A 13,330-nucleotide genomic window follows, 5' to 3' on the forward strand; every position below is an offset into this window, starting at 1 on the left:
CGAGAAAGTACCTCGAGAAAGTGTCTCTCTGTCTCTCCCTCTTTCGATCTACAGGACCTTGATTTTTGTCCAAGCCCCGTTTTCCTCCCTCCTCCCCTCGAGTGCAGTCTCGTAATCTCAACCACTTTCTTTCTGTATCAGATGTTACCGCATCTCATGCAGAAGACCTCGCCGGCTTTCGCTCTGCAGCTCTGCTCGTTCAAGGTCGAGAGGAACAAGGAATCCACCGCGAGAGTCGCCGTGTGGCGGCAGTTGGGCGTCTCGAGGTAAACGACAGCTATATCCTGGACAGATCGAGATCTGGCTCGCAATAAGACTTGGTGCGGCAAGGTCGAGGTCGCGCGTGTCTCGTGACAAAGATCTGTTCTTGCCGAACAATTTAAATTACACGTGCTTGGACGTGGACATCAAAATTTAGCAAAAACTCCTATTCTGCACGTAGAAGCAATTTCGTTAATTGCTCCGATTAAAAGATATTAATACACTCCGCCCTTCGCTGTTTTATTTAAATAGAAGCTACACGATGGAAAGCAGTTTTTGCGGATGCGACCAAGGTGTATTGGCAGGTCTGCATCTCGACACGGAACATCTCAAAGCCATTGGGAGAGATTTCTGCCAAGCTTTATCTATGATGAAGGACGGCCGCGACGATTGGACCATCGAAAAGTATGTGCAAATACTTATCTATGAATTACTAATTTATTCTTCGCAAAAAAAAAAAAAAAAAAAAAAAAGAACAAACTGATTTAAATTTCTTGAGATGCATTTGGTAAAAACCTGTTGAAGAGAAATAAAATATTAATGAAAAAGGCCTCCAAGAACTTTAAGCAAATATTCTTAAAGCCGGGATTTCTTTATGTCGATAAAAATAATTTTCTAATTTAAAATTTTTTACGGACTAGAATAAAAGACTTCATAGATTAATGTGTTATTTAACGTAGATCAACAGAGCAAGCATGTTGTCCGAGATTGTGTGTCTTACGAATGTCACGGAAGATACCGAAATGTATTCAGGATAAACACGCTATACATCATACCACGGCACTTTCTTAGCAAACGAGATAATTAGACAATTGTGTTATAAGGCAAGATTTGCGTGTGACTGTCAGTGTGCGCGTAATATTAATTTAACGCTTTCGCTAAATTGTTACACATCATTAATGTATGTTGCCCTTTCCCTTATCAATCAAACATGTTTTTAATTAACTAACGATAAAAGCTAGTAAGTGAAAACAGTCATCGTTTGATTTGTACATATTCATTATTCTTCAAGCTAATCAGTTCGCTTATTCACTTTATCATTTAATATGCTTCTTATTAATTGTACCCGTCACTATTTTTTAGAATTACCACGGGGAAGCATATTTCTGTGGAGTCAGGATGCATGGACGACGATGTATCTTCCAGTAGCGAATCCAATGATTCCGATTTTGAGACTTAGAGGACTGCACTTTAGTCAAGTATCGGAGCAACTACTTTAACAAGAAAATTTAATACGCTTTTATTAATACTTATTCTTCTGCACTTCCAAATTGTTGTTATTTAATAAAGAAAAAAGAAAATGCTATTCCTATCCTGAATAAAATAGTATAAAGTATAGTACAAAGCAATATTTCGCAACGGGAGATATTTATTTAAAACTGGTAACAAACATTTAAAGCTATTCTCTATGAAATATTATCTACATATCGTAAACTCTATCTGTACATATTTCTAAATTAATACTTCTGCAAATTAAGTTCCGCGATGAAAGTGATCATGTTCGCTGTAGATTTCATATATTAAGGCGTTACTTAAGTTAGTATGGCCGCGTACAATTATTTAGCTCGAAAATAAAAATCTCGAAAACGAAGCTATAATATTATCACCTAAGCAACGACAAAATAATAACGTCTAGAAAGCTTGCGTTTTTTGGAAAATTTGAATCATCTTTAAAAGAAAGCAGATTCATATACCAAAAATAAGGGAGTCGTATCATTCCCCAATACAGTACCTCGCTCTATACTTTGTACACAAGTGATTATATAAATATAGGAAATAAACGTTAATGAGTTGTGATTTTCTTCGGATTTACGAGACTTCGCCTAAAAATTTCCTGAACGATTACTTTGCGCCTCTTGCGACATTATCAGAACAATACTATAGTATATATACTGTAGTATATGTAGACAGTGTATAATGCGGATAATAATTAATAAAGGAATTCACATAACGTGTGGAATATAAATAATATGGAACCCGTAACGGTGCTAAATTAATGATAACCTATGTTAAAAAATTCGAATAGTATAATTTTGCTATTAATTAATTATAAATAACATTGCAATATACAATATATTAATAAATATCAGTGTTTAAACTCTGAAAACCAAAAAAAGTGTTATAGTATTTTATATCATTTTCGAATGGCAGTATTTCTTCATTATCTGAAACAATATTTTAATTAAAAATCGTAAGTTTTGATAGAAACACTGTGTATCCAATTAAACGTAGTCAGTCATATAGTATTTACGCATGTATATATGTATGTACATATTAATTTAAGACCAAATTGTCATCATTGAAATTTAACACATACATCGCGCAGATATATTGTATTTCAATTCGTCGTCATCCTATAAAAATTGGCAATAATTGTGTTCTACTATAAATAACAAATATTTTTACAAAACGTGGAATTTTTTAAATAGATCATATTTTATGTTATTTCTCGCGGAAATTAGTCGTGATAATAGTTTAAAAAATTTGTCGATTAAATTACGATATGTTACTTGACTAAAGCAAGATTATGTTATACGTGTACAAAATTGCGCGCAATGTTCACAAAATTGTTGATTAGAATAATGCTGAAATAAGATTCGTTAGTTTGCGATCACAAAAGTTTCTGAGACTCTAAGCAGAGACGTCGGAATGAATTTCGATGGCATTATTGTCTGTTGGCGCATTAATGATCTATACTTTTTTTTTTTATAATCCACCATGTCGAAAAACAGCTTGATTAAAAACATATAAAGCTAATCTAAATTCGTTTTATGCAAATTACCAGACTCATTGCTTCTATGTCAGTTTTTGGAAAAGCGAATTAAAAAATAAGCAGTAATACGAGAACGTGTATCATTAAGAATTGGAATTCTGCATCTTATGGAGGAGTACCACACTTTCAACTCCTTTTAAATTTAATTTGCGTACTTCTATCTAAAAGAACGCTATTCTTCTATGGAGGTGTAAATTCTGATAAAATAACACAAGTGTTTACAATGGATTATATAGATCTTCGCGCCAGTGCGGCAGAATAATCGAGTTTGGTGGTCGAGGATCTTGAGAATCGAGAGGACCTAGTCAATGCCATGTAATTTTTTCATTTGCAGCTTCATCTGTTCGTAAGTCACCCACAGTACGATGTTCCAGGATACTAGACGCGAGAAACTCGGCACGAAGCCCTTGTAGAACGCAGCCGGGCCTTCCTGAACAAAAGTCTTGATGGCGCAGTCTATCGCGCCCTTGTACTCTCCGACCGAGCTGTTCATGTACCGTGTCTTTACGACGTCCACGGGACTTGCCGCCAGGGTGGTGCAAAGCCCTGCAACTGTTGCAGCGGTCAAGTGACACGGTATACCGTCGTGAAGGTAACCGCTTGCCAGGATTAGATCCTTGATGACATCGTAGCAAACTATCTCTGCCACATTTACGATAGCGTTTCGTGAGACGTTCGGCAAGGTACCTATTCGCGAGGAAAGAACGAACACGAATTATTTTTCAATATTAAAAAGTATCTTACTGTATCTATCATCTGTAAAATTATTAATAATGGTTGTACGAATAAAAAAATTATTAAAAATAATTAGAGATAATATTATTAGAGAACTCACCTCTCCAAAGACCTTTTGTGCCTTCCCCGCTGGCGATACTTTTGTACGCCTGCAGAGTGGAGCTATATCTCACTGATGATCGCCCGTTATTTCCAGCTTGCATGCGGATCTTGACGACGTCGGTCGGCTGAGCGATCATCACTGCCAAAGCACCTGTCGTGATTCCTGCGGCGATGCGTATGCCGATGTTCATTGATGTACCGCTTTTATTATTACCTGTGAAAATAAAAGCGCACAATGAAGAATTATCGTGGAGAACGCGGCGGATAGTTTGAAAATAAAGAAGCAAGATAAGGTGGACGCGAGTGCGCGTCGATCATTTGCTTATTACCTTATTTAATATTTTTCAATTACGCGATGCCTTTAGTATTCATAAGCTTTTTCTTTTTTTTTCTTTTTTTTTTTTTGCAGTGTTTGATGTTAATTACAAATGAAAAATTGTAGTTCTCGCAAAGTTCTCTCTTTGCTGCTGTACATTGAATTTTTCCTATCTTCATTTTCTAATTGTTAATTTATCTTTGATTTAATTTTCCCTTTTTCCCCTCATCCTCGAAAACGATGGAAACAAAAACGAGAAATGCATAGTCTAAGCATTAGAAGCCGATACCAGATGATTTAATTCGCGTTTTCGCCGTGATAAAGCAAGTGGCCAGTATGATAATCCGTTAACAAGGGTTTTACTTATATGTAGTGTTAGACATTCACTATGTACCACTATTGTTAATTCAGTGCTCCTTTTTAATACTCGAGTTCTTCAACTAAAATAATTGGCAAAAAAATTTAATCGCCGTAGAACAAATATAATATTTAACGATTTAATAATTTTAATTTACTAAATATTGTCTAACTCTAATATGTACGCTCATATGTGTTACTGATATAAAGTGCATTTTAATTATTTACATATAAGACATACGAATGTACGTGTATGTTGTACACGTTTTTAAGGTACCGACGAAACTGTAACTCGCGCTCTACTCTCACGTGTATCATAGAAGGTGTATTATCAAAAAGTTAGGAGTTTGTAGAAGTACCGTCGAAGATTCCAGCGTAGAGTGACTTCACGCTGTCGTAGAGGCCCAGTCGTATGCTGGCGAAACACATCTGCCTCTGGAGTCCCGCGGATAGACCTCCGTACAGGCTCCTGTAACCACCCTTGCTCAAGCTAACCGCCCTCACAACTCACCCTCAAGGGCTTTTTTTTTTATACATTTTTTTCTTTCTCTCTTTTTCTTTTACTCTCTATCTCTTGTTTCTTTCTAACATTACTCGTCTTTTACGCAAATACTGCGCATATTTTCCATTTCTTTTCTTCCTTTTTTTTTTTACATTCCATACGATTTCACCCCGTTTTTTTTTGTTTTTGTACAATAATAATTATAATCAGTATTGTAGATATTAAATGCTTTAGCGGAAGTCAATGCTATTCATAAATAAAGCGATTTATAATTCACAGGTGCGCGAGAGGAAAGAGAAGTGGCCCGAAAGCCGAAAAATAATCAGGAGAGAACGTATGTGATCGTCAGCTGGTTACGAATTTTGATGCTGGATCGCAATTCAAAACTCAAATAAGGAAAGTAGCGGTAATTGGGAAAGTAAGTCGTTACTAAGTATATACATACATAGATAAAGAAAATAAAATTAAACAAGAAAAAAAGAAAGAAAGAAACTGAGAAAGAAAGAAGAGAAGCTACGTGAGAACTTAAGAAAAAAATGTATAACAAAGAAGAAAGAGGGAATAAGGTTGTCTTTCGAAATTTTATAAACATCTTTGTAAAGTGATACCCGTTGCAAGATAAAGAAACTAAATTTTCGTGACGTTATATACGCGAAAAATAATTTACGCAAAGTGTCACGTATCCGTTCGCATTATATTACAAATTATATTTTGCGAAGGAATAAAATACGTTTGCCGATTTCACGGAGAACGATAATTATACGAAAGACAACCTGTGCAAGATAAAAATAAAGAATAAGAATAATTTTTAAAAATAATAAACTGATAAGAGAAATCGACGAAAATGCCATCGACAATGCTCGTTACTATCATTTCATTCTACATATTGATATCCGGATGTAATGCATAATCCTTAGAAATTAACATAAAAATATGCGATATGATATCACTCATTTTTTTATCAATTAGATATGCTTGTGAATAAATTGCTCGATATGGGCGAGCGATTGTCCGTGGCATTTGATTGAAAGACGAAATTAAAATCGTATTTAACAGAACATTAAATTACAAGATTCTATAAAAGTTTCCCAAACGACCAGTTGTTGTACGAATATGTATGCCAGATATCGAGCGAAATCACGATGACAAGTTTACGATAAGCCGCGAATATATTCTCATCGATCCTTTCTTCATCGACGTAACAGCGAAGTTGCAAACAAACAGTTAAATAAATTAAGTTGAGTCGATAGCGCTCAAAACAAGCTATTTTACGCGACGTTCTGTACAACGATTACACGAGAAATATAAAAAGAAATAGCGATCATCTTACGGATCAAAATGTCAAACACTTTATTTAAGATTGCATTCAAAATTAATTTCTTTTAAATGCATTTCATACGTACAATTTAAATTAATTAATTAACGACGAAAGAGTCAGTTCGATCTGGCACACGTCGGAACGAAAAAGTTGATTAGTTTTACGCGTTGCAAAACCGCGCGCTAATTACTTCAGAGAGATAGTCGATCGTGAAAATAATTATCAAGTCGTGCGACCGCTTTGTAAATATATTTTACAAGTCTTAAATTGAATCGTCGCTCTTGGGCAAGAGGAAGCTCGGCTCTCACCGAGCTCTCCGATATATACAGTATCATAAATAAACGCGCCAATAAGAAATTGTTCTACCTACCATCGTCTGTTATATTACTATTAGAACAATGGACAACGTACCTTGCGCCTTCGCATCTGACGATGTTTGTGATGGTCTGGAACAATCCCGGCTGGCTCGTTTTCACGGCGAGGACGGAGCCTTCCGCCGACGCGAACAATAAGGCTTGGCCTTCCCCGGCGATCTTGAAAAATTATATAATTTCGAATGAGGAGTGCAATTTAATCTTCGGTATATAAATCGACCGAGCGATTACCTCGGAAGACTTAGGTCTATCGTAATTGTTATCGCTTACCTGCATTCTAACTTTAGCGGTGTCCAGGGGAAAGGTGGCTAGATCGGCGATGCAGGCGGCGGTGCCTGCAGTAAGTAGCTTCACGCCGAGTGAAAAATCATCCTGTGCTCCTTGCTTCATGATCTCGCTGTTCAGTCGCTCTTTTTTCTTTTTTTTTTTATTTTTTCTTTTTTTATTTTTTCTTTTCCAAGATCTCTCGCCCGCTTATTACCCGCTGATGTGTGTTATTAAAGGTGCGCGTGTGGATACTTCGTGTAGGGCTGGATTTAATTTGAATAAATTTCCTGCTTAATTTCTCCCCGCGTGACAGTAGAGATCCTTCGAGCTCGCTCGTTCCCTTCCAGCGGGATAACCGTTCTTACCAAGCTAACGATCCTATGTACACTATATACAGAGTCCTACCAGAGGACAGGAACCTTCAGGTGTTCATGAATTCTATCGGAGGGCTTAAAGGTGCGGTTCCCTGAAGTGATCGGGATACGCGTGGAGCCCACCCGATCGCGAGCACTCGTGTTTGACTTCCTGATAGCGAACTGCTTTATACATAATATTCACCTGCAAACAAACGACGACGGAAAGTTCAGTACAGTATTCCTGGCGAGATAAAAAAAATCGTCCTGATGCGAACGCGTGATCGACTGCCGCCGCCGAACTGATAGTCGACGCTTTTATTTCATGGGTGAGCGTATCATGGTGCGATTCACTGAAATCAAGTGGTTGATAAGCGAAGAAAAAAAAAAAAAAATTGTATACATTTCGACGTAATCGCGTCGCGACCGAAGGTAGAGTACTTGATCGCACACTTATCGAGGATTAATGACTATTAACAGAGAAGATATTTTGTGACCATTGATCGGCCGTCGAAAATCCATTCTCGTACGATTGTACGTTATCGTAAATCACCCGACATGCTTAGATAAAAAGTAATCAAGCCTTAGTATAACATACCGTAATAGTTAATCGCGATTAGTGACAGGCCGGTGGTGCGTCTTTGTCGGCCGTTATCACGGCGGATGTCTAGTCGATTACGCCGATAACGGATTTCCCACGACCGCGCAGAGCCGCGTGCTGCTGTGCCGGGTGTCTACCTTCGAAAGAGACTTGGCCGCGGGTACGACCGGGTACCGAAATAGGATCGTCGTGAATGAGGAGAGAACTCCGGTTCGACTTGGGGACTCGCCAATAAAGCCGAGGAGAGGAAGCCTCGAAGAGCGCTTCGGCTCGCGATTATAAATGATTACCTTTTTGACGCTTCGAACAACACGCGCGTTAATTTACATGTCTCGTTATCCGCGACATCGCGCATCGCGCGAGGCAAGGAAATAAAAGTGCAATCGCAACGTTAACGCACGTACCGTTTCTATCCCGCGCAGCACAAGTTGATAATTATGAATGCGTAGACTAAATAAATAACGGAGCGGATGAGTAGGGCCTTGAGTTCAAAGAACGCGACGTAGCAGACTTTGTTCGACCTGCTTTGCATTGTAGAACGAAGTCTATTGAATGTCAATTGCGACTGGCCGATACGTTATTGAGCTAAACGAGCAATTATGCGGTAAAATCAATGCCTATTATAGTGCGAGCGGCGTTTACTCATATTTAATCAATTAAGGAAACGGTCACGTCGGTGAACTTCGAGCCTTCACTTTTTTTTTTCTTTTTTCCTTTTTTAATACGAACTCGCGAGGAGTAATCGATATCATTCGGCGCTCCATTCCGCGTTCTTTTTTAAATGGATCTACATCACCTGGCAATTAAATTCTGTTGAAAGAATCATTTACGTAACGAACGAAATGTTCCAGTACAGAGTCCGAGAATCATTTCACGCTCACGTGTTTTTAAATTTACCAATACTCGTGTTGCGAGAGAAGCGCAGCTTGTAAAGTACACAGTGCAAAGTCCACGTTTGAATTATTTTCGCTGCGTGACGAAGGCATCACGTTGGTGCCGTGCCTCCGCAACGTCACGTTTACTTATCAATGCGAGTGATGGCAGGTCAGCAGAGCTTATTCGCACTGTCAACTGGGTTGTAACCGTAACATTTTTAATCGCGACCTGTTTGAATTAAATTCACGGAGACAAAACAATTGTTTCGTATTTCAAGAACGTCCACTTCTGCCAGTATATCGATTTTTGTAGAATTTTCCTCCCGAATCGAACCTAAATTGGATTAATTTTCGAAATTGCGCTTGAGAATTAATCATTCCTTACTGTTCCTTTGAAGGAAACCAGGCTAACCTTCGAGGAATGCAAAATTCTTGCTGTATCCTTGTACGAGAATACGCCGGTGCGGAACGAAAGGCTTTGTATTGATTGTTCTTGTCGCGTTGACGAGCGTTGTAAAGCGAGGATAACACGTGCAGAAAAAAATTCGCGAAGTATCGTGAATGTATTTTCTAACGGGGAACTTGTGGCAAATACCATTGTTGCAATATATAATAATTACAACACTCCTATAATTGTTTTTCTTCCAAAACTTTTATTTCAATGTTTTTCTCTCCGTTTTTCGAAACTTAATTAGCGTAAGGCTACGTTTGATTAGAGCAGATTATTTTTACTGGCCCTTGACTTATCTGTCGCATTATTGAGACAATAATTTGAACATTTGCGAAATCTACGTGCCGCGGTCATGGTGCATCGCAAAATTAGATTCGTTAAATTGTTTCAAAACCACTGACTCGCGAATATGTTCTCGCGAAAAGTGGAATAATGCCGGCTCTCGCGTGGGAAAAATTTCTATCATGATACGCGGAGCATCGCCGAGTAGTCGTCATTTGATTGTCGATTTGATTGTCGCGTTTTGATAACGTCTATCAAATTCTCGCGATAATGTCGCGCTAATTATAATAAGGTGGCCACTTCCGCAGCAATTATTGCGTTTCAGAAAAAAAAAAAAAAGAATTGAACGAGACAGTCGGTTGACATTTATCAAACGGGGATCATCGTAAATCATCTTTTTTTTTTTAATTTTTTCATATAATTCTTTAAATAAAAAATAAAATAAAGAAACGTGCTGCATATTAAATATATTAGTAGTGGATGAGAAAGTTTTTAGAATATACTGCCAGTGATATGTCACGTTTATAAATTGATCGTCTCCATCTCTGCTCGTTACGTTTTTCGTTACACAATCGAAATGTCTAGTAATATAACGTGAACAATCGTATTTGTAAAACATCAGCCATAACTGATTTGCATTCGAGATCGATTTGTATGACATGCAATCGGTCGGCAGGCCTTGTAGTAAATACAATTCATGTGACTATCGATTTATAATACAGACGTCAAAGGACATTCGTTTTCTATTAAATAATTATAAATTCCGTGATAAAATAGAGGAATGCCAGACATTTGTTTACGCACGGTGGGTCGTTGATGCAATAATCATGTTACCGGAATATCTGGCTTTTACTAGACGCGTGTTACAATCGGCTTGAAAAATATTATAAAACGCGACAAATTTGCCGAGATATACGACGGTAATGAAAGGATTATTTCCACGTCTAATACATTGAATATCCTTCTTAATTGGCGACGTCGTCGAAGAGCAAGAAGACGAAAAAGAGAAAAAGGAAGGAATGAAAGAGGAAAAGACCGTTCGGATGTGACGAGGAAAATAAAATGTAAATGGAGATATGCTAATGGAAATGAAAGCTTGCTGTTCAACGGCGCGTTAACGGATTAACAAATTGCAAAACGGTTAGAATAATAAGAGGGTAAAAATCGTGATATCACTTACCAAGTGTACAGTGAGTGGATAACAACACAACTGGAAGGAATTGTGAGTAAGCAACGTTTATACCGGCTCGTCCACCAATGGAGGAAGATCAAAGTCGATGCCGCCCAATGGGTACACGTTTATGTCGTCATTTCCCACCAAGGAAGGCTGAGCTTGCGGAAATCGATAACTTCTAGATGCGCGATAGCGATGCCAATCGTCCGAGGTCCGAGTGGCGCAAACGCACTCCTCGCAGGGGCAAGTCCGCATCCCCCTTCGCGAGGACGTTGCCTAGGAAGCTGCGTTGCAGTAGAGTAGTGGACCAATGTTCGTCACCGGTTAGATTTTTCGTTAAAAAGAAGGAAAGAAAGAACAATTAAAAAGTACAAATTTTAAGAGAAAAAAAAATAATGATAATAAAGAAATTGTCTACTCACTCTAAACGTGAAATGTTCACAAAGCCTGATTAAACTGAGCGGATCATTTGTCTTGGGTTTCATTTAATTTTCAACTCGCGAAACTAAAAGTTAAATACACTTAATGACATTTTGCGACGTCAGCTATTTACATTACAAAGGTTTTAAACAGACACTTGTCACGGCATAATCTATACTCGTAATATTGCGTAATATTGCAATACAAATTTTTATGTAATAGAATATTTGTTAGGCTTAACGGATAATACGTAGCAGAAATGTAGGTTGTAAATATACTTTCGCGCTTATCGGTGTCTCTTAACGACTCTCTTTTTCTTTGGAATGTGTTTTTGTCTCCTCGTATAAATTCGTTTTATCTGTTACTCAAGATACAAAAAGTGTGCTTAAAATGAATTATTACACACGTTTGAAATATATCACATTTATAATTTTGCCACTAAACGAAGATAAGTAATTAAATTTTTGAAAAACTTACTCGTATATTTAATATTTTTGTGGCAGAGATAACTAGTTACGTATACAATTTTTTTTTAATTCAAGAATCACTTATCCAATTGATTGGATCAGTTTTACGCAATACTCTTGGGTTTTGTACTTTGACTTTTCAATATTTATCTCGTAGAATTTAACCTCGTCATGTCATCCTTTAATCGATTTTCACAACATTTTCACTGACAGAAACAAGTGAGAAAAAACGTCAGATTATGACTCGCATGTGAATTTAGCAGATTTTATCGCAATAAATGTCGTACAAACTTTCTTCATTAGCGAACGGAATACGTGTCAGTAAATGGGGATAATTATCGCCACGCAGCCTTAGCTATGTGTTTGGCACTCGCCATGTATATCGCTACTGGAGCACTCGGAGTAATCCACCAAGTCTTGTCAACGATCGGCATGTTTCTGCTAACGTTACTGGGTGCAGCTCTCTCGTTAGTTGACCATACAGTGACAGGAAGACGCACCTCGAGGGTACGCCGGGTTATCACCGAGGAACGGGAATCGTACACGGATTCCGAGGATGATCGTGCTGTGAGAAGCGAAAGATCTCTGAGGTCAAATTATTCCTTTCGTACGATAAGAGTTGCTAACTCACAAACGACTCCTTGAAACCATGAGACCACTGTTTCCATCTGACACTTGTTCACTGGTATATTTTTTTAAGCGATACGATTGAATTTATAATCAGCATTCGCTTAGTAAACTATTTTACTTGTTACTTGTTCTTGCGGCATACTACTTCTGTTCTGTCACAGCTCTGAATCTTTTCAGGTACTGATTCTGCAATTTGTATAAAGAAAATTAGAGCTGAGAATACGTTTTACTCTTAAATATCTGGAAAACAACATACGTACTTAGCACAAAAAAAGATGATCAATTACATAAATTACCGCCGCAAAAATTTTAACCTGTCTTTAAAATTAAATTATGAGTTTCAGATTTAATTAAATACATCAATAAAGGCCTTTTCTAATTACTGCTCATTTGGTTTATCTAAAAATTAGTCAGAAAAATAGTTGTATTATAATTATATTCTTCAAACGTGTAAATATAATATTAATTTTAATAACATTTTGATAATATTATAAGGCTGTAAGTTGATTAAGATAGTATTAGATACGATAAGTATATCGCAGAAGAGCTATAAATACGATGGTACAAGTGGACGGAACATGTTAAGACACGTCATTAAAAAATATGATATATACGCTTAAATCTAATACATTTTATATATGGACGGAATTATATCGCAATGAGTTCGCAAATATATCTACTACTAAATGTTATAGCAAATAAAAATATATATGTATAACTCGTATATCATATTAATTAATCGTAATCTATTAATTGTAAAATTGTTAAAAAGCATTGATGCAAATATAATATAAATGTCTTAATAATTAAAGAATAATAAATTCTTTGTGCGCACTAATCTGTACATACAGCCGGCAGTGACTCTGTTCAACTTGAAGAATTAATTTGTTTCAATACATATTAGTCAAAAAAATATGTATGTATCAAATATTTAACTGTCAAAGATATTTGTACAAATTAATTTTAATAATTTTGCACAAAAACAGATATTACAAGATACTTGACATCGAGATAAAAATATTTCTTTACAAAAATAAAAAAACAGCAATTTCTTTTTTTTTTTTTCTTTTAA

The 13,330-nt window shown here is 36.9% G+C and overlaps 2 protein-coding genes across 15 annotated transcripts in view; one reads left to right on the plus strand and one right to left on the minus strand.

The window, feature by feature from the left end:
* The window catches only part of LOC139106507 (cytosolic carboxypeptidase 1), a 35,284-nt gene extending 33,770 nt beyond the window's left edge, over window positions 1–1,514 (plus strand). For 8 of the 9 annotated variants that reach the window (XM_070663341.1, XM_070663347.1, XM_070663340.1 and 5 more), the window contains 4 exons: window positions 142–266; window positions 514–666; window positions 942–1,085; window positions 1,345–1,514. In XM_070663341.1, the coding sequence (XP_070519442.1) occupies window positions 142–266; window positions 514–666; window positions 942–1,053 (390 nt within the window). In that variant the 3' untranslated portion in view covers window positions 1,054–1,085; window positions 1,345–1,514. The remainder of the gene's footprint in view (window positions 1–141; window positions 267–513; window positions 667–941; window positions 1,086–1,344) is intronic. The other variant, XM_070663339.1, reaches the window with a different exon arrangement.
* Window positions 1,515–1,610: 96 nt separating this feature from the next.
* Window positions 1,611–13,330, minus strand: part of LOC139106514 (dicarboxylate carrier UCP2) — a 46,565-nt gene continuing 34,845 nt past the window's right edge. For 2 of the 6 annotated variants that reach the window (XR_011546375.1, XR_011546373.1), the window contains exons 7-9: window positions 11,164–12,444; window positions 10,748–11,025; window positions 7,150–7,563 (exon numbers count right to left, since the gene is read on the minus strand). Coding sequence is in view for 2 of the 6 variants with exons in the window: in XM_070663358.1 (XP_070519459.1) it covers window positions 3,336–3,721; window positions 3,870–4,085; window positions 4,904–5,013; window positions 6,776–6,897; window positions 7,009–7,128 (954 nt within the window). In the remaining 4 variants the exon portion in view is untranslated. Of the gene's footprint in view, window positions 3,722–3,869; window positions 4,086–4,903; window positions 5,014–6,775; window positions 6,898–7,008; window positions 7,564–7,956; window positions 9,903–10,747; window positions 11,026–11,163; window positions 12,445–12,518; window positions 12,658–12,748; window positions 13,130–13,330 lie in introns of those variants that run through there. The other 4 variants (XM_070663358.1, XM_070663360.1, XR_011546374.1 and 1 more) reach the window with 4 other exon arrangements.

Source organism: Cardiocondyla obscurior, linkage group LG11 (genome assembly GCF_019399895.1).
Source record: "Cardiocondyla obscurior isolate alpha-2009 linkage group LG11, Cobs3.1, whole genome shotgun sequence".
NCBI classification, from domain to species: Eukaryota; Metazoa; Arthropoda; class Insecta; order Hymenoptera; family Formicidae; genus Cardiocondyla; species Cardiocondyla obscurior.